General features: G+C 40.8%; 1 protein-coding gene across 1 annotated transcript; it reads right to left on the bottom strand.

The window, feature by feature from the left end:
• Window positions 1-16,258: 16,258 nt before the first annotated feature.
• Ttr (transthyretin) lies at window positions 16,259-22,873 on the bottom strand. Its single transcript, NM_001310238.1, has 4 exons — window positions 22,779-22,873; window positions 21,611-21,741; window positions 19,329-19,464; window positions 16,259-16,494 (listed from the first exon to the last, which is right to left on the bottom strand). The coding sequence occupies exons 1-4, from the start codon at window positions 22,845-22,847 to the stop codon at window positions 16,387-16,389; spliced, it is 444 nt and encodes a 147-aa protein (NP_001297167.1). The 5' UTR covers window positions 22,848-22,873; the 3' UTR covers window positions 16,259-16,386.
• Between the last annotated feature and the right edge of the window lie 437 nt (window positions 22,874-23,310).

The following is a 23,310-nucleotide window of genomic DNA, read 5'->3' on the forward strand; positions in this document are numbered from 1 at the left end:
TGTAATTATTTTCTCCTAGGAACCCTTTTCGGGTTACCTGGGTTTTTTTTTTTTTGTTTTCATGTTTCAAATTGAATTACTGTTGATAATCTCGACTGACCTTAAGAGTTGCAGCATAAGCCTGAGGCGATCATACCTAAAATCCATTTCAAGATCATCTTGCAGTTTCTACCTCAAAAAAGATGCATCCATATTTAAATATTGTACATTAACACAGTTGTTAATCTGTTGTATCAAGATAATTTCAAGAATTCAGTTTTAGCTCAAAGATTCTTCTCCCTGTGCAACTTCACAAACCTAAACCTTTGTGTTAATGCAGATTTGCTTGGTTTTTTTTTTTTTTTTGGTACTGGGGATCGAACTTGGGTCCTTGCGCTTTCGAGGCAGGCGGCAGAACTACTGAGCTAAATCCCCAGCCCAAGATTTACTTGTTTTTTAGGTGTCAAGTAGTTTTGAAGATATTTAAGCCAAACAGTCAAGTCTCTCAAATACCCTGGGACTAGATTGTGAGATCAACTTGCTGTTTGTATAATTAATTCTAAGTATGATTAATTTTTATGCATAAGTATGATCTACAAAGACATTGTCACTGTATCACAAATAAAGCCAGTCATTGAATCATAAACATTTAATCACATCATTTAAAATCATAAAATCTAATTAGGTTAGTCTGCCCTAGGTTCCTACCTGTGATATTAATGTGTCCCTCTGATGAAACAGGTTATCTTCATTTCAGAACCTTATAAATACACATGTGGGGTGCTATCTTTAAACACATGTATGTGGACATCACTCACCAAAGTGGTTTTATTTAGAAAAAGGCTAGTCTTAAGAAATGTGCTCTTGTTTAAATACTTGGAGAAAAAATAACATCACTCAACTATACCACAATTAAAATGCAGTACACAGCTTAAAATATAAAAGTTGGATCTTAGCACATTCTTCTAACATGTTGAGGTGCTGGAATTACTTTGCTAACATATTCCTTCCGGTTTCATCAGTTTAAATATGTGGTCCGGAAGATCTTGTATCACATAGACCTTAAGGTCTTTACATCTTCTGGGTGTAAAACGTAGGGCAGAGACACCCGGAGAACTTCATGCCATCTGATGAGATGCTTGCTCATCTGCGAACTTTGTAAACACTGATTTTTTTCTATCTAATGCAGCACTGGTTTGCTGTGCATCTTTGTAAGAGCAGCTTTTCCCTATGCGTATAATATTTCTTAGCTGTAAACATAACTCTTCAGAAGGGTACTTGAAATAATTATTCTACAGCAATGTGCAGTAAACCTCTAGGAGGGCTCTGGATGGTAAAAGTTACAAGAAAGACTTTGGAATCAGACTGACCGGAGTTTGGGTTCAGGGATCCCTGTCGTTAGTACACTTTGATGCTGGGTGGTCCTCAGGTTCCTGATTCCTGAATTGAGGATAATAGTAACTACTGGCAAATCACTGAAATGGTTAAGCTAACCAGGATAGAATATTGGTGCAGTGCTTGGCCCACTGAACAGTCTGGTTTTACATTGAAAACTTTTCTTATGCAGATTTTCTAGAATCATATTTAAAGAATGATACGGCATTCTTTGTGTGTGTGTGTGTGGTTTTGTTTTCTCTTTTTTTTTTTTTGAGGCAGGGTCTCACTGTGTAGTCCAGACTGAAACCTTGAACTCACTGTGTAGCCCAGGCTGGTCTTGAACTTTTGGTAATCCTTCTGCCTCAGCCTCCCGAGTGCTGGGATTAACAGGTGTGCACCACCATGCCCATTATGTAAACAGTAAAACTGGTAAAGATGTACAATTGAAATTGCAGCAATAGATTGTGATGAGTCTGTTTCCTCAGAGGATTGAGGACTGTAGGAAGACAAAGGGAAAGCCTGTTTTACAGTACTTAGTGCATAGGAGGTATCTAGTTACTCAGCTTCCCTTTGTGTCACAGCTGAAGAAGTTAAATGTCCTTGTGTGCCTGAGCTCCTCCTTCTTACCTTGGCTTTTAGGTTTGGCTTTTGTCCCCATCCTCAGTTTTCTTGGAAGGTCTATCTTCCTTCCCCTCTGTTCTTCCCACTCCACCACATCCCATCTTTTGACCAACGCTTTCTGACAGCGTCCAGTAGAGCGTCCTGTGACGATAAACATGCTCCACATGTCTGCTGCCCCAGGGAGCAGTCACTACCCTCAAGTGGCTCTTACGAACTTGAAACGTGATTGGTACTAATGGGGAACTGGGTTTGCTGTATTGTTGAGTTTTAACCAAATTCACATAGCCAAATGCAGCAAGTGATCTCTCGTACTTTAATGCATTGGCTGCAGACCCCCGCCCCCAACGCCCAAGCTTAGACCTTGAGCTCAGATCTCTTCTTAGCTCCTAACCCATTTTATCAATTTATTGGTCATCCCTGTTTGTTCACAGAAACCCAAAACTTAACTGTCCTTAAGCTAGATTTATCATACTCCCCTTCAAAGCCTAGTCTGCCTTTGTGTTTTCCTATCCACTTAGTAACTCAAGGGACAAATCTGTTTAAGTCATTCTGAATTTTTTTCCTCTGTGCCGTCAACATTAACCCAGCCTCACTTCTCCAACCCACCTGGTCTTTTGTTTCTTGTAAAACTTCCCAGATTGACCAGATCCTCTCTTTCCTTTTATGCAAGGCTTTTTCTTGAATCCATCTTTCAGGTTTCAACAGAGATTGTGGGGTGTGTCTCTCTCTGTCCCCCATCCCCCCATACTGGGGATTGAACCCAAGTCCTTCACACAGAGCTACATTCCTGCCCATTCCGCCCCCCTTGTAAAAGGTCTTTTGAGGCAGGTTCTTGCTAAGTCACTAAGTCTCTCAGGATAGGCTTGAACTTGCAATCCTGCCTCATCCTCTCAGAGTGCTGGAATCACAGGCTGCACCACTATGTCGGGCTAAGAATTGTGTCTTTTAAAGCACTACCTTGCTTAAAATCTTCCAGTGGCTCCCCATTGCCTGTAGATAATGTCTATTTCTGCTTGCACACCAGACCACAATGATCTGACTTCTGTCTGCCCAGGACTTGCCTCTTGTTCTCAGCCTGCCTTTTCATTCTCTCACCACTGCTCCAGGACTTGTGTCATGTGCTTGCCTCTGCAGACCCTCCTCCACTTTCCCCAGAGGGTCTTCTACACAACTCTTCAGACCAGTAAGCCCCTCTGGAAGCCTTTCCTGGCCAACCTAAGGAAAATTTACCACTTGTGCCTCTTGCCCTACCATACATAAACCTTATTAAAGCATAGCTTACACTGTTCAGTTTATTTGATTACAGGGTTTTTGTTCCTTCTAAAGACTTACCTACGTCTCTAAGAGTAGTGATCACTAACTCATTTTTTTATTTCTAGCATTGCCAGAGCACGATTTGCAATCTAGTAAGTTCACACGTTCTAAATTACTATTCCATTAACACATGTACCTCATACTTGTTGGGTTTTGTTAATCAGGATCAGTGTTTTGACTACTAAGGGCCATCATGAAAGTCTGTCGACTCAGCTACAAATACATCTGACCAGAGAGCGGGACTCATATTCAACGTATTAAAAAAAAATACTAGGCTAAACCTTAGAGATTAATATTTTTAAAACCCATAACTTACTTAATTTTAAAACAACAAACATGAGAAGTGAAGTCATCCTTCCCATGTGTGAGATGACACTTAATATTTTGGTTTGAGAGTCTCAAAATGGGTGCCGAAACCAGCCACCTGTTTAGCTTCTCAGAGGGAAAGTGTTAATTTACCTCTGGAATAGAACTGACATCTGAGGTAGTGTTTATATGTGTCCGGTTTCCAAGGATTATTCTAACATTCTTTGACACAGTTTTCCCTCTCAGCTGCCCGTCCATCTGCTTTTCTCTGTGCTTACGCCATCTTTGTTGGAATCACAAAAATGGTGACTTTATTTTCCTGCAGTCTTCATGAAATCTCAAGTGCTTTGTTCAGGTAAAGAGGATCTGGTTTCCTCTTTCTTACTCATTTTTCCCTTGATCTTGGTGTAAGTGTTTGGAATACACTGGTCTTGCCATCTTTCATCTTGTCAAGTAAATTAGCAACCTGTTCTCTGGACTTTCCAATCCCAAGTTTTTATTTTTAGTGTTTATTAAGCACCTACTATGTTACAGGCACTGTGCTGAGTTCTGTGGGTGGGGAGGTGAATGAGGCTCAGTTTTTCCCCCAGTAGCCCACAACCAAGTACTTGCCACCAAGTTCTTGCCAAGGACTTCAATGAAGCCAAACCCCTTTGTTCTCAAAATATTTCATACTTGACTTGGAAATATTATGGGAAAATGGACAAGAGTTTTGGCCAGGTGACATAAAAAGTAGAGAAATTCCGAGTCCCACCATAGGCCGTGGCGGGTGAGGCTCCCCTGGCTCTGGTGAAGGGACATTGGGTACCATGGCACGGCTTGGTTCCTGGCGCTCTTTCCTAGAACAGACACGGTTAAAAGGCAACTGCCTATTGTACTGCTCTTTTCTACTTGAGTGCAGAGAGCCTGTTTTTCTTGGGTCTGTTTTTACATTTATTTTTGGCAAATCATGGGAGGAGTAATACACTCACCTCGTCTTCAGTTGACATAAAAATGCCACATAAAAAGGAACTGCTCTACATCTAGACTGTCTCAATGTCTAGATGTCTAATGTCTCAGTGACATTGTACTACAATTTTCCAAGATATCATCATGGGGAGGAGGACTACATAAAATGTACACAAAATGTCCTTGTAGTATTTTCTTCATTTTGTGGTGCCAGGGATCGAACCCAGAGCCTCATGAATGCTCGACAAGTGCTCTACCACTGAGCGGCACCCTCAGGCCTCTATTACTTACAACTGCATGTGAATCTATAATCTCAAAATTTTTACAGATTAAAGAGGTGAATGGTGCTATATGAAAGATGACCAACTCCACTCACTGTAAGGAGTAAAGATCACAGTTACTCTAAAATACCAATTTTGACTTGTCAGATTGACAAAAACCCAGATGTTTTACAGTGTTGATGGGACTGTAGAGAATTAGTCCCTAGCCAACATCACTGGTAGGTTGGCAAATGTCAGTACCTCTGCCAAGGGGAAATTTGCAGTACCTCCAAACTCTTTTTATAGGGTTTCACCTAAAGAGATGCCTCTACAGATACGAGGCAGTGTGTGTTCAAGTTTATCCATAGAGGATTCGAGTAGCAAAAGATTGGAAGCACCTTAATGTCATCTGGGAGGGAGTGGTTGGAGAAGCTCTAGTCCCACACAGTGGAGCCTTCTGCAGGCACAGGTGGTGAACCCTGTTCTAATGATGTATATTGGCTTTCAGGTCAAATATACTTCAGAACATAAAATTCTATGGAGAAAAAATAAGGTTCAGACACTTTATAAAAATGTCTTTGGTTAATGAAAGAAGGGGAAATAAAAATATATGCATGTAATTTGCCTTTTTTCACAAGAGACTGGCAGGATAAATCAGATGTCAATAAAAATGGTAGCCATGGGGCGGGGGGGTGTAGCAGTGGGATGCCAGGCATAGGGATAGAAGTGAGATTCCTTTTAAGTGTGCTTTTTTATAGTTGTGAACTGGAACTATGTAAATGTTTTTGCATATAATATATTAAATTTAAGAAACAAACCCTGTAATTGAATTTAAATTTTTAAAAGGACAAAATAGCAGTTTAATGAGTTTGCCCTTAGCTAGTGATTAACCTCAGCAAGTAAAAGTAAACCATTCCTATTTGATAATTCTCACTGCATTATGTAAAATCATCACTCCTGTGTTTGCATGTTGCACAGGGTCTTTATTTTTTCTTCCTATTTTAATTTTGTATTTTTCTTTTCATACACGGTTTACTTTATGTTGTTGATGTGTGAAATGCAGGATCTACCTTTTGTGGCAGTATCAGTGGGTTACCAGCCCCTGTATGGATGGGCCTTTCCCGAAGAATCCACCCGAACCACCTCCTCAGAAGCAGTTTGCCACACTTTGTCACCAAGCTGGCCCCAGCTCATGGGTGAAGGGTAGACTGGCTCGGAGAGAGCAGCACTGCAGACAGAGGCCAGTCTGACTGCTGGTGACTTTGAAGGGACTCAGAGATAGGGCTAATTGTAAGGAGTGGTTGTGTCAGAGAATGATCCTTGAGGCTGAGCTCGTTTTCATCTGCATGATTCAGTGAGCAGATGTGCTAGTTTGTAAAGAATACAGAAAACTTGCTGGAAAGTGCACAGTCTCAGAGACAAGACCAGAGCCACAGTGGGTCCACTGTGCTCTGTGAGATATACAGGAATCCTTAAATAAATCCTTTGTCATTCAAGATAGCTGGACTGAGTTTGTGTTTCCCTGCCTCAAAGGATTCCTTCTTGACATACTTCATTTCTTTTAGAAAGGTTTTGATCCCATTGAAATCAGTTTTTATTATAAGGATCAAAGAGATAAGCTATTGGTGATCAAATGTGTTCACATCTGCACAAAAATACCCTACTAAAGTGAAACATCTTTGAGGATATTTCTTTACCTAGTACTCCAATAGGGGTTCAGTGAGTATTTGTTAAATGAAACTGTTTTTTTCAGTTGCCCTTTTAGTATGATCTCAGTTTTTTAAAAATTGCTTTTGTCTAAGGGAAGGGAAAGTAGAATCTCAGGGGATACAACTTCAGTTTTAGCTGGATATGAGGAGCAATGGAAATTCTAAAACAATTCCCTAGACATCTGGCCCTCATCATCCGGAGTCTAGGAAGTTCTGTGAAGCGACGTTTGGGCTCTCTGGGGCTCAGGAACTCTTCTAATGGATATATATTCCAAACTAGTAGGCCTCAGTGCTGAATTTTAAAACCACAATAGTCCCCCCACTCCTTACCCATTGCTTTATTTTGCACTGTTTCAGTTATCTATGGTCAGCCAGCATCAGAAGATACTAAATGGAAAATTCCAGAAATAAACAATTCATGAGTTTTAAATTACACATCATTTTAAGAATTACTTAAATATGGACACTGCAATGCCTTGACAGTTGATCTGATAACCAAGCTACCAAGTGACTGACAGGCAGTGTGTACTGTGTGGTTACCATGGAAAAAGGGACAATCCATGTCCTGGGTGGGATGGAGCTGGAAGGCATGAGACTCCATCACATTACTGGGAATGGCTTCCTGGGGACCCATAGACAAGGCCAGTAGTGGCCAAATGCTAGGTCACGGTGGCTGTATTGTTCACATCACTATCTCATCGTGTAGGCTTTGTGTCATCACACAAAGGATAAGTACAGTATTTTGAGAGGCCACATTCACATGACTTATTACACTACATTTTAATTGCTTTGTTTTATTATCTTAATGTACTTCATTTATAAATTAAACTTTATTATAGGTGTATATTTATAGAAAGATGAGTTTGATATTAAAGTTTTAGGTAGCCATTGGGGATCTTGGAACGTATCCCTCACACATAAGGGGGGACAGTTGTATAACTGCACTTGGCCATCACCTCCAGAGAATCTGATATAATTGGCCCAGTTTGGGGATGGGATTCCTCAAAATATGCCCAAGTATCTCTAGAATGCAGGTAGGATTGAAAAACCGTGGCAGTAGACCTGGCCCATGTCATGAAGGCGGTCTTGCAGCCGATGTGAACTCAGGAAGCTTTTCTGCAGATTTTAGACCTTGGTCCAGGTTTTGAGACCTGTGGTTCTCAGTGTTATCCGTGGGCAAGTAGGGCAGTATCTCCGGAGAACTCGGAAATGCCAATTCCTGGGCTTTAACCACTCCAACAGTATGAGACACTTTGGATGTGCAGAGCAGTCTGCAGGTCACCAGGCCCTCAAGGACTTCCCGATGTCCATGGAGGTTTAGCAGGCAGGGCCCAAGACCAGAATGTGCTCATGTGGAACCCTCCACCTCCCACCCTACAGGCTTTGTCATAAATGTTATTGTTTCATAGGGAAAGGTGCTGGAGGTCTGTGACACACCATTTTTACGACTTATCTTGACCAGTTAACTATTTTGAATTATGACCAGTTTATAAAACATTTCACATGGATAATATTTTGCATATTGCATACCTACAATGGGCCAGGCACTCTAAGCTCTTTCCATGCAATACTTTATTTGGAAGTATTAAAAGTACTTTATTTGGAAGGAGTAAAAGCAAAGTTCAGTTAGAAGCTACAAGAGAGGTTCCATGGCAGGAGAGGAAAAATTCAGTGTTAGGCACTCCTGCCCATTCAAGAAGAATTAAAAAACAAGTAATTCAGGAAATTTTCAGGATCAGTGGCTGTGGAACAGGGAGCAGATGATAAAACCGTGTACATCCCAGAAATTTACCTTTCTAAAAACCAATTCTTAACTTTAGACTTTAATTCTGAAGAAATCCAACAGTGTATTAAGGCTTTAAATACACACAGAAACACACACGCACACACACACAGGTACAGTCTGAAAGGTTTTGTTGCTTCTAAGACAAAAGACTATAGCATTACTTTAACATGTACTTTTGTAAAGAAGTTAAAGCTAACCAAAAGGATACTAGGGTATGTGGAAGAAATAAGCAATTTTTAATAATGTTTTTTTAGTAGCTACTTATCTAAAAACTTCTTTTAAAAGTCATTTCCTGGGAGTAAATGTAATTTCTTTTCCTCTAGGCCCAGAAGCTAAAGTATTATAAGTACTAATAGAAGGAACAAATTGAACAGGAATCATGAAATCAAGGAGGAATCTTTGAAGTCATTTCCTTTATTTTTTTATTACATATTGACTAAAATATATAAATGGAAATTTCAACCCCCTTCTTCTTTCCACTGGGCAGCTGTACCAGCCTTTCAGCTCCCCTCACTTAGGAATGGGGTCCTGTGAGGAGGTACAGGAAGCTAGGGAATGTGGATGGCCTCTAAAAGCTAAAAAAAGATAAGAAAATTGATTCACTCTGAAGCATCCAGAAGAAACACAACCCTAAAAACACTGAATTTTAGACTTCTAACCTCCAGAGGTGTAAGACAGTAATTCCATTTTGTTTTAAGCTACTTCTGAGTTTGGTGATTTGTTATGGTAATGAGGAAATAAATACATATGCCTATATGAATGAATAAGTCACAAACCCTATGTACTATTAGAGCTACTTTATAAATTATAGAAGAACATAGACAATGCACACACAAAATACATGGAGAAATGTTCATCTTCAGTAATTAAGAATTAAGGCAATCTCAAGTTACAATATCTGTTAATGAGGCAAAACATTGTGAACAGTTAGAAATGGTAAAGCTGTGATACCACAGAATTTATTACATTAATGTATTCATGTGCTAGTATTACTCCAAATAATAATAGCTACAGTTCTCAAGAGCTTATTATGTACTGTGCATTGTTTTAAGCCTCTTTACACGTATTGTGACAACGGATCTTCACAGTAACCCTCTGGAGAGGAAGAATGCTTGTGGAATCTGCCCAAGATCATCCAGTTTGTAATGACAAAGCCAGGACATCTTCCCAGGCAGTTCGATGCTCAAAGCTGTACTTAGTCTAGGAGTTATATACTACTAGAAATGTCGGGTTGGAGATGTAGCTCAGTGGTGCCGCACCTGCCTGGCAATCACAAGGTCCTGAGTTCGATTCCTGATACCAGGAAATAAAATCAAGACTACAGAAATGTCATTCACTTATTTCAAATACAACAGAAGCAAAAAGCTATATGCTCCGAACTGTGTTCATTGCAGTACTAGCTACAAGTACAAAACACTAAGCTGCAACTAAGTATATCATATTAAATGGGTGGAGTAATTCAATGGCAGTACAAAAGCAAGATGGCAATTTAAAAAATTATAAAGATTACATAAAACCAACTACCCTGGAGACCGAGGCAGGAGGATTGCAAATTCTATCCTATCCTGAGCGACTTAGCAAAACTTTGTCTTCAAAATAAAATTAGTAAGTCTGGGATGTATCTCCGTGGTAGAGTACCTGCTTAGCATGCATGAGTTCCTGGATTCAAACCTCAGTATCTCAAAAAGCAAAAACAGCTGGGGATTTAGCTCAGTGGTTCCGCTGCCTGCTTCATAAGAGCAAGGACCTGAGTTCAATCCCCAGTACCAAAACAAAAACCAAAAAATAAAAAATCATAGAAATACAGAAATTGCTTATGATAAAAAGCACTGAAGCATGGAAAATAATTTTGCTTTATGATTACAAGCTTATATAAATATTTCTAAAATACCTATTAATAAGAATTCTAGTATAGTACAACTACATATAACTACAGTTAAATTTCTTAAACATTATAAAATTCCTTTCAATAAAATAATTACCTTTAAAAATGTTGTCAATTTCATTTTCACAAATCACAGGATTGTTTCTTTCAATTTAATATTGTGTGAGGAGAAAGCCTATTTTAAGACTCATTATTGATTTTTTTACTGTCTTTTAGATGAATATTTTTACAGCTACATCAAGACAATCTTGGTCACAAGTGACAAAATAAATGAATCAAACTCACTTAAAAACTAAAGAAGGAAACTATTGGTGAATGTGAGTGAAAATTCCAGAAATATTCAATGCTTCAGCTGCTCAGCAGCGTTATCAAGACTCACATTTGCCTTCCTGGAAGGGGCTCCCTCCTAAGAGTTGCTCCCCTCTCCAGCAGAGGATTGCTGCCAGGACCTGCCCAGTGGCCTTCTTCCGGACAGCAGCACATTTTTATCCAGGGTGTCCCCCTGCTTTCATAATGTTCTTTCCCTTGTGGATCCCTGAACTAAATACCTCAGCAGATGGTGAGAGCTCACTGACTGATGTACACCAACGAACTCCTCACCCAGTGCCCTGCTCTGAGCTCAGGGCAGGCTCATATCCACTCACTGCTAGTAGCTACTCAGTGAAGGGTGAATGACATGGATGGTAGTGATGTAGCTCTGACGTTCCTTACACAGCACTTGTGAATTTCCCTGAATGTTTGTCTCTTACCAAGGAACCCCAGGCAGTGTTCATGGGCCTAGTCAGAAGGATGCTTTAAAGAGACACGTTCTATTTTTAAATATTCTAAGTGACTAAATTCTTGAAGTAAATCCAAGGATGCAGAAACTGGTATTCTGTGTTTGAGGTAGGTTGCCCCTAGGAGCTGGTCATATCTAGTGTTTCTCAAAAAATTGGTCCATTTCTTGTAAGTTGGTAGATCCTGGTGCCAGTGCTCCCAAGTCCGAATAAGAAGAGAACAACACCCTGGTATAGTTCCAGAGGTCTGTGAGGGCTCAGATGGGAATTAGATGCCTACCTGGAGCATCTACCCTCCACCCATCTATACTTAATTCATTCCTGCCACATTCTTGGAAGGCATCCAGCTTGGTGCTACTCGAACATTTAAGCACCATCCATGTGCTAGGCACTGTTGTGCAGATACTTGAGAATATAACCAGTATCTTTTCCAATGCACGTTACCAAGGATGTCTGAGGAGCAGTGCTTATTCAGCCAGCACAAATTCTCACCCAGGCAGCTGCCCAGGGCTCCTGTGCCAGCCACAGCATCCTCTCCCAAAGACCACTTCTGAGTTTCCCATCATGCTTATTTCCCAGTTCCATAACCTCCAAGCTCCTGGGAGTGACATCAGTGGCAGCAACAGCAGGTGGGTGACTGCTGAGCTTGTAGGGCAGCTCCACATCTCCAGGGTTTAAGAAAGCCCACATGTGACCTGTCCCCCAGCAAATGGTGACTCGAGAACAGACCTTCAGCAATTGCATGGATGGTGGAAGATGAATTACCATCTGCCATGGCTTTAAATTACTTGGGGCAGTTCTAGCTCAAACAGAATGGGGAGCTAGGAAAATGGAATTGATTCTAATCTTTTTTCCATCTTGAAAAGCAGTAAGAAGTAGTAATGGGGTAAGGGAGGGTTGTGTTCTATGAACTGTGAAATAAAAGGAAGGAATTGGCTATAAAGCCAAGGGTTTGGTGAGAAATAATTCTCAGAAAATGCTGCCTCTGCGGTAGCCCTTGGTGGACAAAATACAGTTTGAGGCATAAATGCCCTAAATTTCCTCATTTGACAGATGCTATCAAAATGTTTCAGGGGGTATTTTAATATTTATGATTTTTATTTTCAAGAAATCTTACTTTTTTCTTGCTGTGTAGGCACACAATGCCAGCTTTGAAGTCATGAGATTAAAATCTGGCATGATTACTTCAGGCTCAATGTAGTTAAAATTGAGTTTATTATCTCTGACTAGAAATTTATCCTTCTGCCTATATTCTGAGTGCAGTTACTAGCCCGTTCATTCAACCTGCTAGCCAGGACAGACACCTGTAATTCTCTCATAGCCTGCAACAAAGCTACCAGTGATTATCTGTTGATTTTGTATTTTAAATAGACACTGAGCCAAAAAAAAAGAAATATAATGAACCATTTCTGAACACCCAGAAGCTGGCCTCAGTGTAATTACTAATGTAATTACTAGTGTAATTATTAATCCAGCTCTCAAAGTGGGCCATGTTGTCTCTTTGGACATAACAATCTCACAGAACAGCACCATCAGACAAGGTCACTCTGAGATCATGGTAAAGTAAGTCAAAGACAAAATCACTGTGAAACCTACAAGACTCCACACATCTGCATCTCCCTAAAATGAGTGGCTGCTGCTGTTATACCAATTACAGCCTTATTTCTGCTCAGGTCTGCCCTCCCCATTGAAATACTGGATTGTGAAATCTCCCTCATTTTCTGACAGCATCCAATCTAGAGTGGAGACCCACTTCCCTAAGTGTCTCCCCAGAATCATCCAACAACAGCCCAGATCTTATGATAGGTTTTCTCTAACCTCCCCTTAATGAGCCACCTATGGTCCCCCTTGTGTGTGTTTCCTCTTACTGGAAACAGAAATAAACCCAACTGGTTCTCCCACACAGATGTTTTGCTGGTGGACTGGTCTATAGATATTGACACCATTTCTCTCCTTACCATTTTTAGTTGAATTTTGTCCTTTATTCCCACCAACCTATCATACTGCAGCAACTGTATCCTGTGTGTTTTCTAGGCTCCCATGTTTTTCCTCTCCCATTCTTCTTTCATGTTGTCATGTGTCTTAGTTACTTTTCTCTCTGTGCTGTGACAAAATACCCAATACCCAAAGTTAAAGGAGGAAAGTTTTATTTAGCTCACAGTTTGTAGAGGTTTCAGTCCATAATCAGGTGGTTACAATGCAGGGTGGCATGACAGAGGGGCATCGCAGAGGAGGAACAGTCCATGGCAGGCAGAAGGCAGCAAAGCAGTGAAGTAGCAAGCAGCAAGCAACAAATGACAAGCAGGGACCCTCTTTCTGTCCCTTATATCCTGTCCAGTCCACACACCCTTAGGGCAAGTAGCACTCACACCCAGGGTGAGACAGTCTTAATCCTAGCATTGAACCAGAAATCAACACCAGCATCACACATCCTAGATCCAGCCAACTTTAAAACGCCACACCTATGACCACATGAGGCTTTGAGGGGACATCTAAACACAAGCCATAACACAATGAGACTCTTCTCCATCCCCACCAGTGGATTACATGAGACTATTTGCTTATCAAACATGGGGCATAGAAATCAATGTATTGACAACATAAACTCCCAGAGAGGTAAGATGTTTTGACTTGGTTTTTTATGACTTAGATAACTTCCTTTCTTAAAATATAGTTCATTTGCCTGCAAATATAGTTCATTCAGCTGCAAAGTGAGTTCAAGGCCAGCCTCAGGTAATAGTTAATAATATCTTTTAATATACACAGAGTTCTTATAAATCAATATTAAATAAATAGTATCCCCATATCATATGGCTGATGGGAGTGGATATGCAGTTCACACAAGAGATTCTAATGGCCAAAAAATTTAAGACAATATGTTAAGCATTATTATGAAAAAGGTTGAAATAAATATTAAAAGTAATTTTTTTACTTTCCAAATAGCAGATTTTGATGCACTGATTTCAAACTCGCTCATATTTTCAAACTGTTTTTTATGCTCATATTTTCAAATAATTTTGATTACAAAAGCCTATTTACTGATAGCCAAATGGAAATGTGGCATTCTGTAAATAGGTTCATGAGCGAAGCAATCAATATAGGTAATAGATTGAACCTTATGAAGCTGCCAATATTTGACCAATTAATCTACAAAAATGGCAATTTGCTGTGCATTAACCTAATATATGTGGGACATGAACTTGCTAGCAACACAGAACAGAATCACAGACATTGATCTGCCATATATTTGGGGGGAAAGTCAATTTATATGTTAAAAAGTCTAAACTTACAATCTCTTCAGATTCCTAACTTTCTCTATACAGCTAGCTAGATGGAACCAGGATTTCAGGTTTGAATTTGGAGGAAAATGGAGAGGATGCTTGTTCAGCATGTTTGGCCCTGAGTCACATGCCTGACTCAGGTTGACTGGGGGAGCTGGGTTGGAGATTCTGTGCAATCAGTAACTCTTCTTGCCCCAACCATGGGGGAGAACTAAGGTCAAAGCGCTCCTCAGCGGATCCATGTTTCCCTTTGGACAAATTCAAGCTGTAGTGGGTGGCAGATAAAAGTGGCTTTCACTTTGACCTTGAGTCTCACCACTCTCAATCCTACTAAGGCAGAGACAGATTGGGGCTCCTCTTCCAGAATATACAGTTGTTTTGAGAAAAAGTTCCCAGCTAGGAAGCTCATCTTCAGTGCACCAGAGGGAATGATGTGCTATGGCTTGGGTGTGCCCCACAAAAGTTCATGAGCTGGAACCTCAATTCCTCAATCAATCAGTGTTGGGAGGTGGTACCTAGTAGAGGGTATTGGGGTTATGAGGGTAGAGCCCTTCTGAATGGATTAATGCCTTGGCCTGAGATTGGGTTAATTCTTTTTTTTTTTTTTTTTTGGTACTGGGAAATCGAGCTCAGGACCTTGTGCTTATGAGGCAGGCAAGGTTAATTCTTGAAGTAATATGTAACTTCCTATCTTGGAAGTAATGGGTTCATTACCTAAGAGAAGGTTGTTATTAAGCAAGGATTCCTCTCATGTTTTGTCTCCTCCAGACATGCCCACTTGCCCTTCTATCTTCTGCCGTAGGTTGAGCCAAAAGCTGTGAGGAGTGGCTGATGCCAGCTACTTGATTTCCCAGCCTCCAGAACTATGAGCCAAAATGAACTTCTACTCCTGATAAATTATCCTGTTTCAGGCATTCTGTTATAGCAACAGAAAACAGACTAAGACACCATGTAACTAGCTCTGGCCAGTGAATACCAGTAGGGCTTACATGTGACACTTCATCAGAGAGGTCTACTCTCTCTTCTCAGTCTGCTGGCTGGATGTCACCAGAGTGACCTTGAAGCCACAAGGCTAAGTTAAACTGGGTTCTAGAATCACCCTCTGGAAGAAAGATAACCTCTGGAGTTACCAGAGCAAGAACTTCTACATTGCACCTGGCATGAGTGAGAAAACCCACTGAAATGTGGGTTGGTTTGTTATATCAGCACTCACCCTAGCCCACCTTAATAGCCTTACCCTTTAACATTCAGAATCGCCAATTGTGCCCTCAACTTACCAAATGTTTTCACTTGGCCTGACTTCGAAATCTCTGTTCTATCTATCTAAGACACCTTCTCCCTTTTCCACCTGAAAAACTACAAAGACTCTGATTGAGTTATGCCTGTTCTGAGTCCTTCGCTATCTTCTTCAGGCCATTGGTTTTTTTCCTCCTTCATATTTTTGTACCATGGTTTTGTCAAACCATGATAGATGACAGAGTTATCTTCTCAAAAGATGGTGAGCTCTTTAAATAAATGCAGGTACTAGGTCTGGTTCTTGAAGTTTGGAGTACCTCTAATAGTGTCCGAGATATATGACCTCTCCACACATGGGTTTTGGATTAGTCTGAGCCATTGGGTATGTGAAGGTTTTGTGGTTGCATCTCTTACTTGGCGCATGGCTGGTGGAGCCTGTCTGAATTTTATCAGAGAGACTGGGTTGCTGCCTCTATGTCCTCTTAGAGCGGTGCTGCTCTTGAAATCAGTAAAGCACTTAAAAGAAATGGTCAGAATAAAGAATGGGGCCCTATCATTTGCCTTTTCCTATTCACTGAAAGCTACAGGAAAATCAGCCTTTTTTATTTCTCACGTTTTTAATGCTGCCAATCATGCTTAGTATGTCTTGCTGGCCAGCCACAGGAAGTTTGGATCTCTCCCACAGTTCCAGCCAGAGACTTTGTAGAATTCTTATGTTTCTCTGTAAAATTTGTATGTTTTGGAGGGAACAGTGAAGGAATAAAAAAAATCAAGATCAAATGAAATGAGAAATGCTTTAATAGGAATGTGTCTTCCTGAGTTTCTAACATAGCTTATAGATGAAAATACTGCTTTTGTAAAAATGGAATGCTATTGGTTACATGAGGCCCAGTCCTCCTCCAAGTCCCTCATGCCTTGGGGTTGGTGACGACTGCGGTGGTGGAATAAGAGTAGGGGCTGAGCAGGGCTGCGATGGTATAGTGGCGCTTGCCAGAGTCATTTGCTGTGAACACCACCTAGGAGAGAAGACATACAGAGCCATTTCTAATAGATCCCCAAAGTGTGAGTCACAGAGATAATCAGAGAGACCCCTGGAAGTCCAGTGCCAAATTAATTATTTCTATTTTGTTATTTAATTTCTTTGGGAACAATGAGAGCAAGAAACATGAATTCAAATATGCTTACAAGCTAAGCTGCGCCTTGTGGAATTCTTAGAGAAGACTTCTTCACTGCTGCCTGGACTGAGTGGCTATAGCGTGACTGAGGGGAGTTACAGAGAGCCTTAAGACTCCTGTCCATTTTCTTCATTTCAGAAAAGGTGGGGAGGAGGTAAACTATGATGACCAGTGATCAAAGGCCTGCTAAGAATGGTGACCACCAGTCCCACTGCAAGTTTTGAGATCTAGAATTTTAGAACAGAAAGGGACTGGTCCTCTCATTTTACTGAGAGGCAAACTACGCTTCTGAATTAATTTTTGTACTTATACAAAACGTATAAGTAGCTTAAACAGTGACAAAGCCACACCAGGAAGGTAAGTCTTCTGTCATCAAGTCCACAGGTTTTCTCGCACTGTTCCTTTGTGTTTTGTAAAGTGAAGAAGATATGCATTTTTGTGCATTTTGTTCGATATATTACAGTCAGTGAAACATGGAGTAAAAGTATTATAGGGCTCTAACTACAAGCAGCCTAGGGCTGGGGATTTAGCTCAGTGGCACCACGCAAGGTCCTGAGTTTGATTCCCAGTACCAAAAAAAAGACAAGCAGCCTGTGGAAGATCATGGTGGAATTTTGAAATGTATGTGCATGCTTCGGATCTCACTTAAGCCTATTGATTGGGCAAACTGTGGACCAAATTGTTGCTGCAGTTAATTAGTCTTGTGCTTCTCAAATTTAGAGGCATGTCTGAGACTCAGGTTCTGGGATAGTCTAGGTGCCTGGAGTGAGACAAATGGAGGAAAATTTGGTGCAGGAGAGAAAGAGAGGGCAGTGAGGATGTGCATCATTTTATTCTGTCTATTATAGGTCCCGGTTTGAGCTTTGGGTACACTCTGGATGAATAAGTTTTGTTCCAAATACTGAAAAAGGAAGCCTGATGATCTAGGGACATGAGAACAAAAGATGAGAATGAACAATACAAAAATAACACCTGGGGAAGAGAGGTGGGAATCACCTAAGAATCTCTCCAAGGAGAAAGGCAACTCCTTAAGGCCGAGTCCTCGGAGGTAACCAGGGCAAGTTTCTTATTTCTTTTGGTGACTTTGGCCTCTAGGCCCTCTTGATTTCTCATATTATGAAAGAGGCATAGCATGTGATCACAAATTCATGAAGCAAAGAGGCCTAGTAGGTCCAAAGGAAATTTTCTAATGTTCCTTAGGTCTAATGTAACCTCCCAGGTCCTGGCTAGCTCTGCAGGACGCCAGCTCTCTGGCTGAAGGCACCACACATGCATGGGGCCCGGAGTGAGGCCCTGGGATAGGCACTCCACTCCTTACTGTTTCTTGCTACCTGTATCCATTCTTGCTAATGTATCTGACATTATACCTTGGCTTTCCATTCCAAGGGCAGGGATGTGCGTTTTTGCTTCTGAATCTCTGGCATCTAGCAGAATGCTCAACACCTAGAAGACTTTTATCTTTAAAATGTTGAATACTAAAACAGTGATAAGTGGACAAGGAAGCTAAAGTGTAAAGTACAGGAACAGCATGACCATGGCTACTGTGGCAGTGAATCTGTTCAGGCTGAGGCCCAGGGCAGACTGGTCCTCAGCAGGCAGATGGAGAACCCTGGGTAGGGGCTGTGAGGGTCTTATGGTGGTCCCCTTCTAATCCTTGCACTGTCCCTGTGCTTCAGTCTTTTGCAGCTGACCATGGCAGAGAAAGGCTTCTCTGTAGATGGGCCCCCCCGGAGACTTGTGGATCCCAGAAGTTAAACAGGCCCCTACAGTTTCCCTGGTAACACTGTCTATGCAAAGAACTCTTACATGTTAATTACAGGTCTCATCCATGACTAAGCCAGAGAGAATGGTTCCCTTTCACGCCAAGTTATTTTGGATGGAATTAGTTGATCTTTAACTCTGACCAATATATATGGATTCTATTTTCATGACTGCTATCTGTTTTAAATGACGTGTGGAATTAAGACAAGGAAGAGGCAGGGATAACTGTTTCAGGATACTTATCTCATAAATAGAAAAACTGGTATAAACCAAAGTTTACACATATGGTTTTTTCTTCCCCTTGTCTTCTCACAGGGAAAAGGCTTCCTGAGGTGCTGCGAGGTATTGTAGGTCACAGGCTGAACCTGGCTGGGGCCCTGGTGGTAAATACTCCAGTTCCCCCAGTTACTAGCCACGTGACCTTGGACAGGTTATTTAATTTCACCATGCCTCATTTTCTTCATCTGTGACATGGGGATAATAATAATACTGATTCCAGTGGGTGCATCATGAGGATGAAACGGGCTAAGTTCAGACAGAAACCACTTACCAGTGTGTGGTCCATGACATACACCTGGTGAATTTATCTATTGGGTTGTTGTTTTGAATTGATTGTCTTTATATGCATTGTAAGAATTGCTTAACCAAAACTGAGAGGTTAGATGTGTTTGGAATGGAGAATTTTTCAGGTCTTAAAGAAGTACCATGGTGCATCCTCTCTTTTGTTACAAATGGCTTTCATGGGTTCTGAAGATTTTCTTCTGAGTGTTGTAAATTTCTAATTTTGAAAGGGAGAGGAAACCAGTGTTTTTCAGCACTTTCCTTCTGACATCCTGTGGTCTGCTGACTGCAAACTGTGGTCCCTGGGACTAAAAATGAAACCAGAAACAACTCTCAGGAAGCTGGACACTCACCTCTGCGTATTCATGGAATGGGGAAATGCCAAGCGCCGTCCAGTAAGATTTGGTATCTAATTCCACTTTGTACATTGCTTCAACAAAGTCCCTGTCGGTTGTGAGCCCGTGCAGCTCTCCAGTTTCACCAGTTTTTCTACAAGGTGTGAAAGTCCAGGTTAAGTTAGGCTGAAAGTAGTAAATGGCATGGCAAAGAGAGTGTATGTGTTTGTGTGTGAGATCTATATCCTCTCTCTCTCTCTCTCTCTCAATTTTTTCCCTCAACCAAGTCAGGAGGGAGAAAACTCTAGTACCTCTGACATTAAAGGGCAAGAAATATGTAGAAACTTTTCAAGTTTCCATTTTTCCATTGTAGATTTATACTCTTATGAGAACATAATACAGGTATAATGTTTACTTTAAAAAGTCCTGCCTGGTGCAACATGAATGTAATCTGGGCACTCGGGAGGCTGAGGCAGTAGGATCACTGCAAGTTTGAGGCTAGCCTGGGCTACATACTGAGTTCAAAGCCAGCCCGAATTACATGCAAGAATTTGTCTTAAAAGTAAATAAAAAAAGAGTGCTAAGGGCTGAGGGTAGGACTCAGCAGGATGGTTCTTGGTGAGCTCACATAAAGCCCTGGGTTACATCCTCAGCACCAAAACCAAAACAATTGGGATTCAGGATTGGTGATTGTATGAATGTTCATGAGCCCAGAAGTGGCTCTGAGCTGCCCAGTTCTCTGTGATACCAGTGTTTCACTCCTGACACCCATAACACAAGTGCACTTTTCAGAGATAGTATCATTTGTACCCAGAGTAGGCAATCTAAAGTACAAAGAGGAACCTGCATCTGACTCTTTGTCCCTTTATATATTTAATCTCTTTGGTATTTCCTAGCCAACAAAAAAATACCAGATAACTTCCATTTCCACACAGGGACCAATGGAATAGCTGAAATGTTAGAAATTGCTTTCCTTTCAACTCTAAATGCTAAAACAGATAAAAGTGAAAGTTGTCTTGAGTCATTCTAATCCTGCCTGCCCTTGTTTCTTCTTTTTACTTCCTCTTTTCATGTGTGTTTTTTTACAAGAAAAAAAGATTCACAAGCATCTCTGAATATTTTTTGGTGTCTCTTCTATCTCCCACTTAAAATATTCTCTTAACCATTTTTCATGTTGTGCCTGACATTTTATATACACAGAACTGAATTAACAAATAGGAACTTCAACTAAAACCATACCCCAAAAATGATCTGCCCAATGACAGGTGAAGACTCATCATATGGTTCTGAGGATATATTAAAATCCAACAGAAGTTCTTCTCTCAGGAGGCTTAAATGTTTAGCAGTTCCTCTTCTGCTTAGCACTGGGGGGCTTTTTCTGTTGCTCTTCCTTTCAGTCTGTTCACTTAGACTCACTAATATGCATTTCCTTTGAAATTTTTGCTAGTAGAGTTAAAAAACTCCATAAGAATTGTAAAGTGGCCAACGAGGGTGAGAAGTCCTCTTTGCACTGATAGTGGGTGATGCAAGATTCATGGGCAGCTGGACGTTACCTTCCATGTTCTTCTCTTAGATGTTTTTTCTTACTAAGCTTGGCAGCCGCCAGCCTTGCACATAGTAAGGGCTCCAGCATGTTCATTAGACAAAAGCCCTGGACTCTGGATGATCCAAATAAACTCCAAGGACCTGTCAATGCTGTCCCTCAATTCCTTTCCTTTCTTTAATAAATTAACGCACATCATGAGTCCTTCCTAAAATTCTAAGAGAAGGACTCTGTCTTGGCTGTCACCCAGGAGCACCAGGGAATCTGTGAAACTCCTGAAATGACATATATGTCTTTGTACGTATGTGTGTGTGTGTCTGTGTGCATTTTTCTGGACATGGAATCTATTGTTTTCATCTCCTTCTTCGAGTGGTTTGTGACCCAAAAGGGTTGCAAACTCCTGCTAGAGTGGATTACAGAGTTTCTCACCCCTTTTCCTTTTTCCTACCATCTGTCCAAAATGATATTCCAGTTCCTGGTCACTCCTAGCTAAGAAAAGCAAGAAGAAGGCATTCTTCTAAGGGCACACTTAACTTGCGCTCACATTTTCAATCTGCTAATAGCTTCTTGCTTTTTTGGGTTTGGTTGTATTTGTTAGTTTGTGCATGCTAAGCAAGTGCGCTGCCTCTCAGTGACACCCCAATTCTCTACTTGTAGATTCTTTAGTAGATGATGTGAGTCTCTCCTTAACAACTGGAAGAGTGGATGGGAAGATATAACCAAGTCCCACAGCAGGGTTCTTTGGCAGCTTACTCACCCAGTGGCAAATGGCTCCCAGGTGTCATCAGCAGCTTTTCTGGACACTTTCACAACCACACCAACAGCAGGACTGCCTCGAACGGCATCTAGGACTTTGACCATCAGAGGACACTTGTCTTCGTCAGTGCTCTGGGCACACAAAAGACAAGTAAGAAGTCAAAAAAATTGATCAGAGTGAAAGGATTTATTCTTTATGGTGTTAAGAATCTGGAACAAAGCCGCAAGTGCATGCTGATCCCATTACCAGTAACACAAGTGTTGGCAATTAATGAGCTTCTTCACTCAGTATAACACAGAAATAATTATTTCCAAAGCAAGAATGGGTTCTGCCTCCAGACACACTGCTGTTGATCAACTGGGGATGTCTGCAATGAATTTCAAAGGAGAAAATAGGCCGTCTTAGAACAGTTGCTTTGTTCAGCTTCTCCATTTGAGTGGAATTACTGAAAATATTCACTGTGCTGTAGGACAAAATAATTTTTCCTGAAGTCATTTTTAAAAAAATTTATTTATCTTAATTTATTTTATTTATTTTTTTTACCTGAGATCATTTTAAAAAGTTGTTACCATAGTAATTCCCCCTTACTAGTTACTGTAAAATAGTATCAGACTACTTTCTTACCCATCTTATAACATTAGTTCTTCTAGAAGACTTAAGACTCAGTTATCTGACTAGAATATTGTTTATCAACAAATATCAATCAATACATGTATTTTGATTAGCCAAAGTGTCAGAATATAATCTATGCAGTTTGTCCCCTAAATATATTTCATAAAAGGATGCTTTTGTGAAATTCAATGTTAGCAGCCTCATTGATAGCATATCTTCATTTCTAGCATCTGCCTGAGGATATCAAGGTACTAGGAATTGCAAACTCAAACTCAATGTACCAAAACAACAGGGCAAAGAACCCCAGTCTGAGCCCTAGTTCAGCAAGGTCTGCAGGCTTCATTCTTTTTGAAGTTTGAATCAATTCTATTAAGTATCTGGAACAAAGCTGGAAGTGCATGCTGATCCTATTACTAATAGCATAAGCGTTGACAACGAATGAACTTCTCCATTCAGTTCCCTAGTATGAGTTGCCAAAGCTGGAAGAAGTCATTTCTATGTCACCTAATGTACATCTGCATTCTATAAAAGGGACTTTAAAGAATCACACACTCACCACAGGGTCAGCTTCAGACACAAATACCAGTCCAGCAAGGCAAAGGAGGAGCAGACGATGAGAGGCCATCCTGCCAAGAACTAGTGGACTTCTGTGATGGCTGCTCCCAGGCTGGGGGCTTTTATACTCCCTGCCCCCAAGCCAGGCTGCTGATCCCTGCCAGTCTGATTCCAAACCTGCTGATTCTGATTATTGACTTAGTCAACAAAGGGAGAATAAGTAACCCACACAAATATGAACCTTGTCTAGGGAGATTACAGCATCAGAACATTAGCTCTATGAAATATTCTTAACTGGTCATTTGACCAGCTAGATCACCAAAACAAAACAACCCAAACAAAACAAAATAGCTCTCCCTGCTTGGCGGATTGCAGTAGGGTTCTTGAGATATTTTTTCCCTTACCTATTTCTATGCATGTTTTCCATGCTCTGTACAATTTCTTTTATTGTAGATGATAGGCACGAGTTTCAATGATTTCCTTCATGTTAAGTAGCATTTAGCTGCACAGGCTTAAATACAGTGCATTAGAAA

The sequence above is a fragment of the Heterocephalus glaber genome, unplaced genomic scaffold (genome assembly GCF_053883595.1).
Source record: "Heterocephalus glaber isolate CG9 unplaced genomic scaffold, H.glaber_assembly_v1.0 deba00000331, whole genome shotgun sequence".
In the NCBI taxonomy this organism is placed as follows: Eukaryota; Metazoa; Chordata; class Mammalia; order Rodentia; family Bathyergidae; genus Heterocephalus; species Heterocephalus glaber.

Bases quoted from the DNA above. Each gene is read 5' to 3' on its own strand.
- Ttr (NM_001310238.1), bottom strand. From the start codon at position 22,847: ATGGCCTCTCATCGTCTGCTCCTCCTTTGCCTTGCTGGACTGGTATTT. The intron at 19,465-21,610 runs GTGAGTAAGCTG...CACACCTTGTAG, and splicing joins TGGGAGCCATTTGCCACTGG to AAAAACTGGTGAAACTGGAG. The intron at 16,495-19,328 runs GTGAGTGTCCAG...CTTCTCTCCTAG, and splicing joins CATTCCATGAATACGCAGAG to GTGGTGTTCACAGCAAATGA.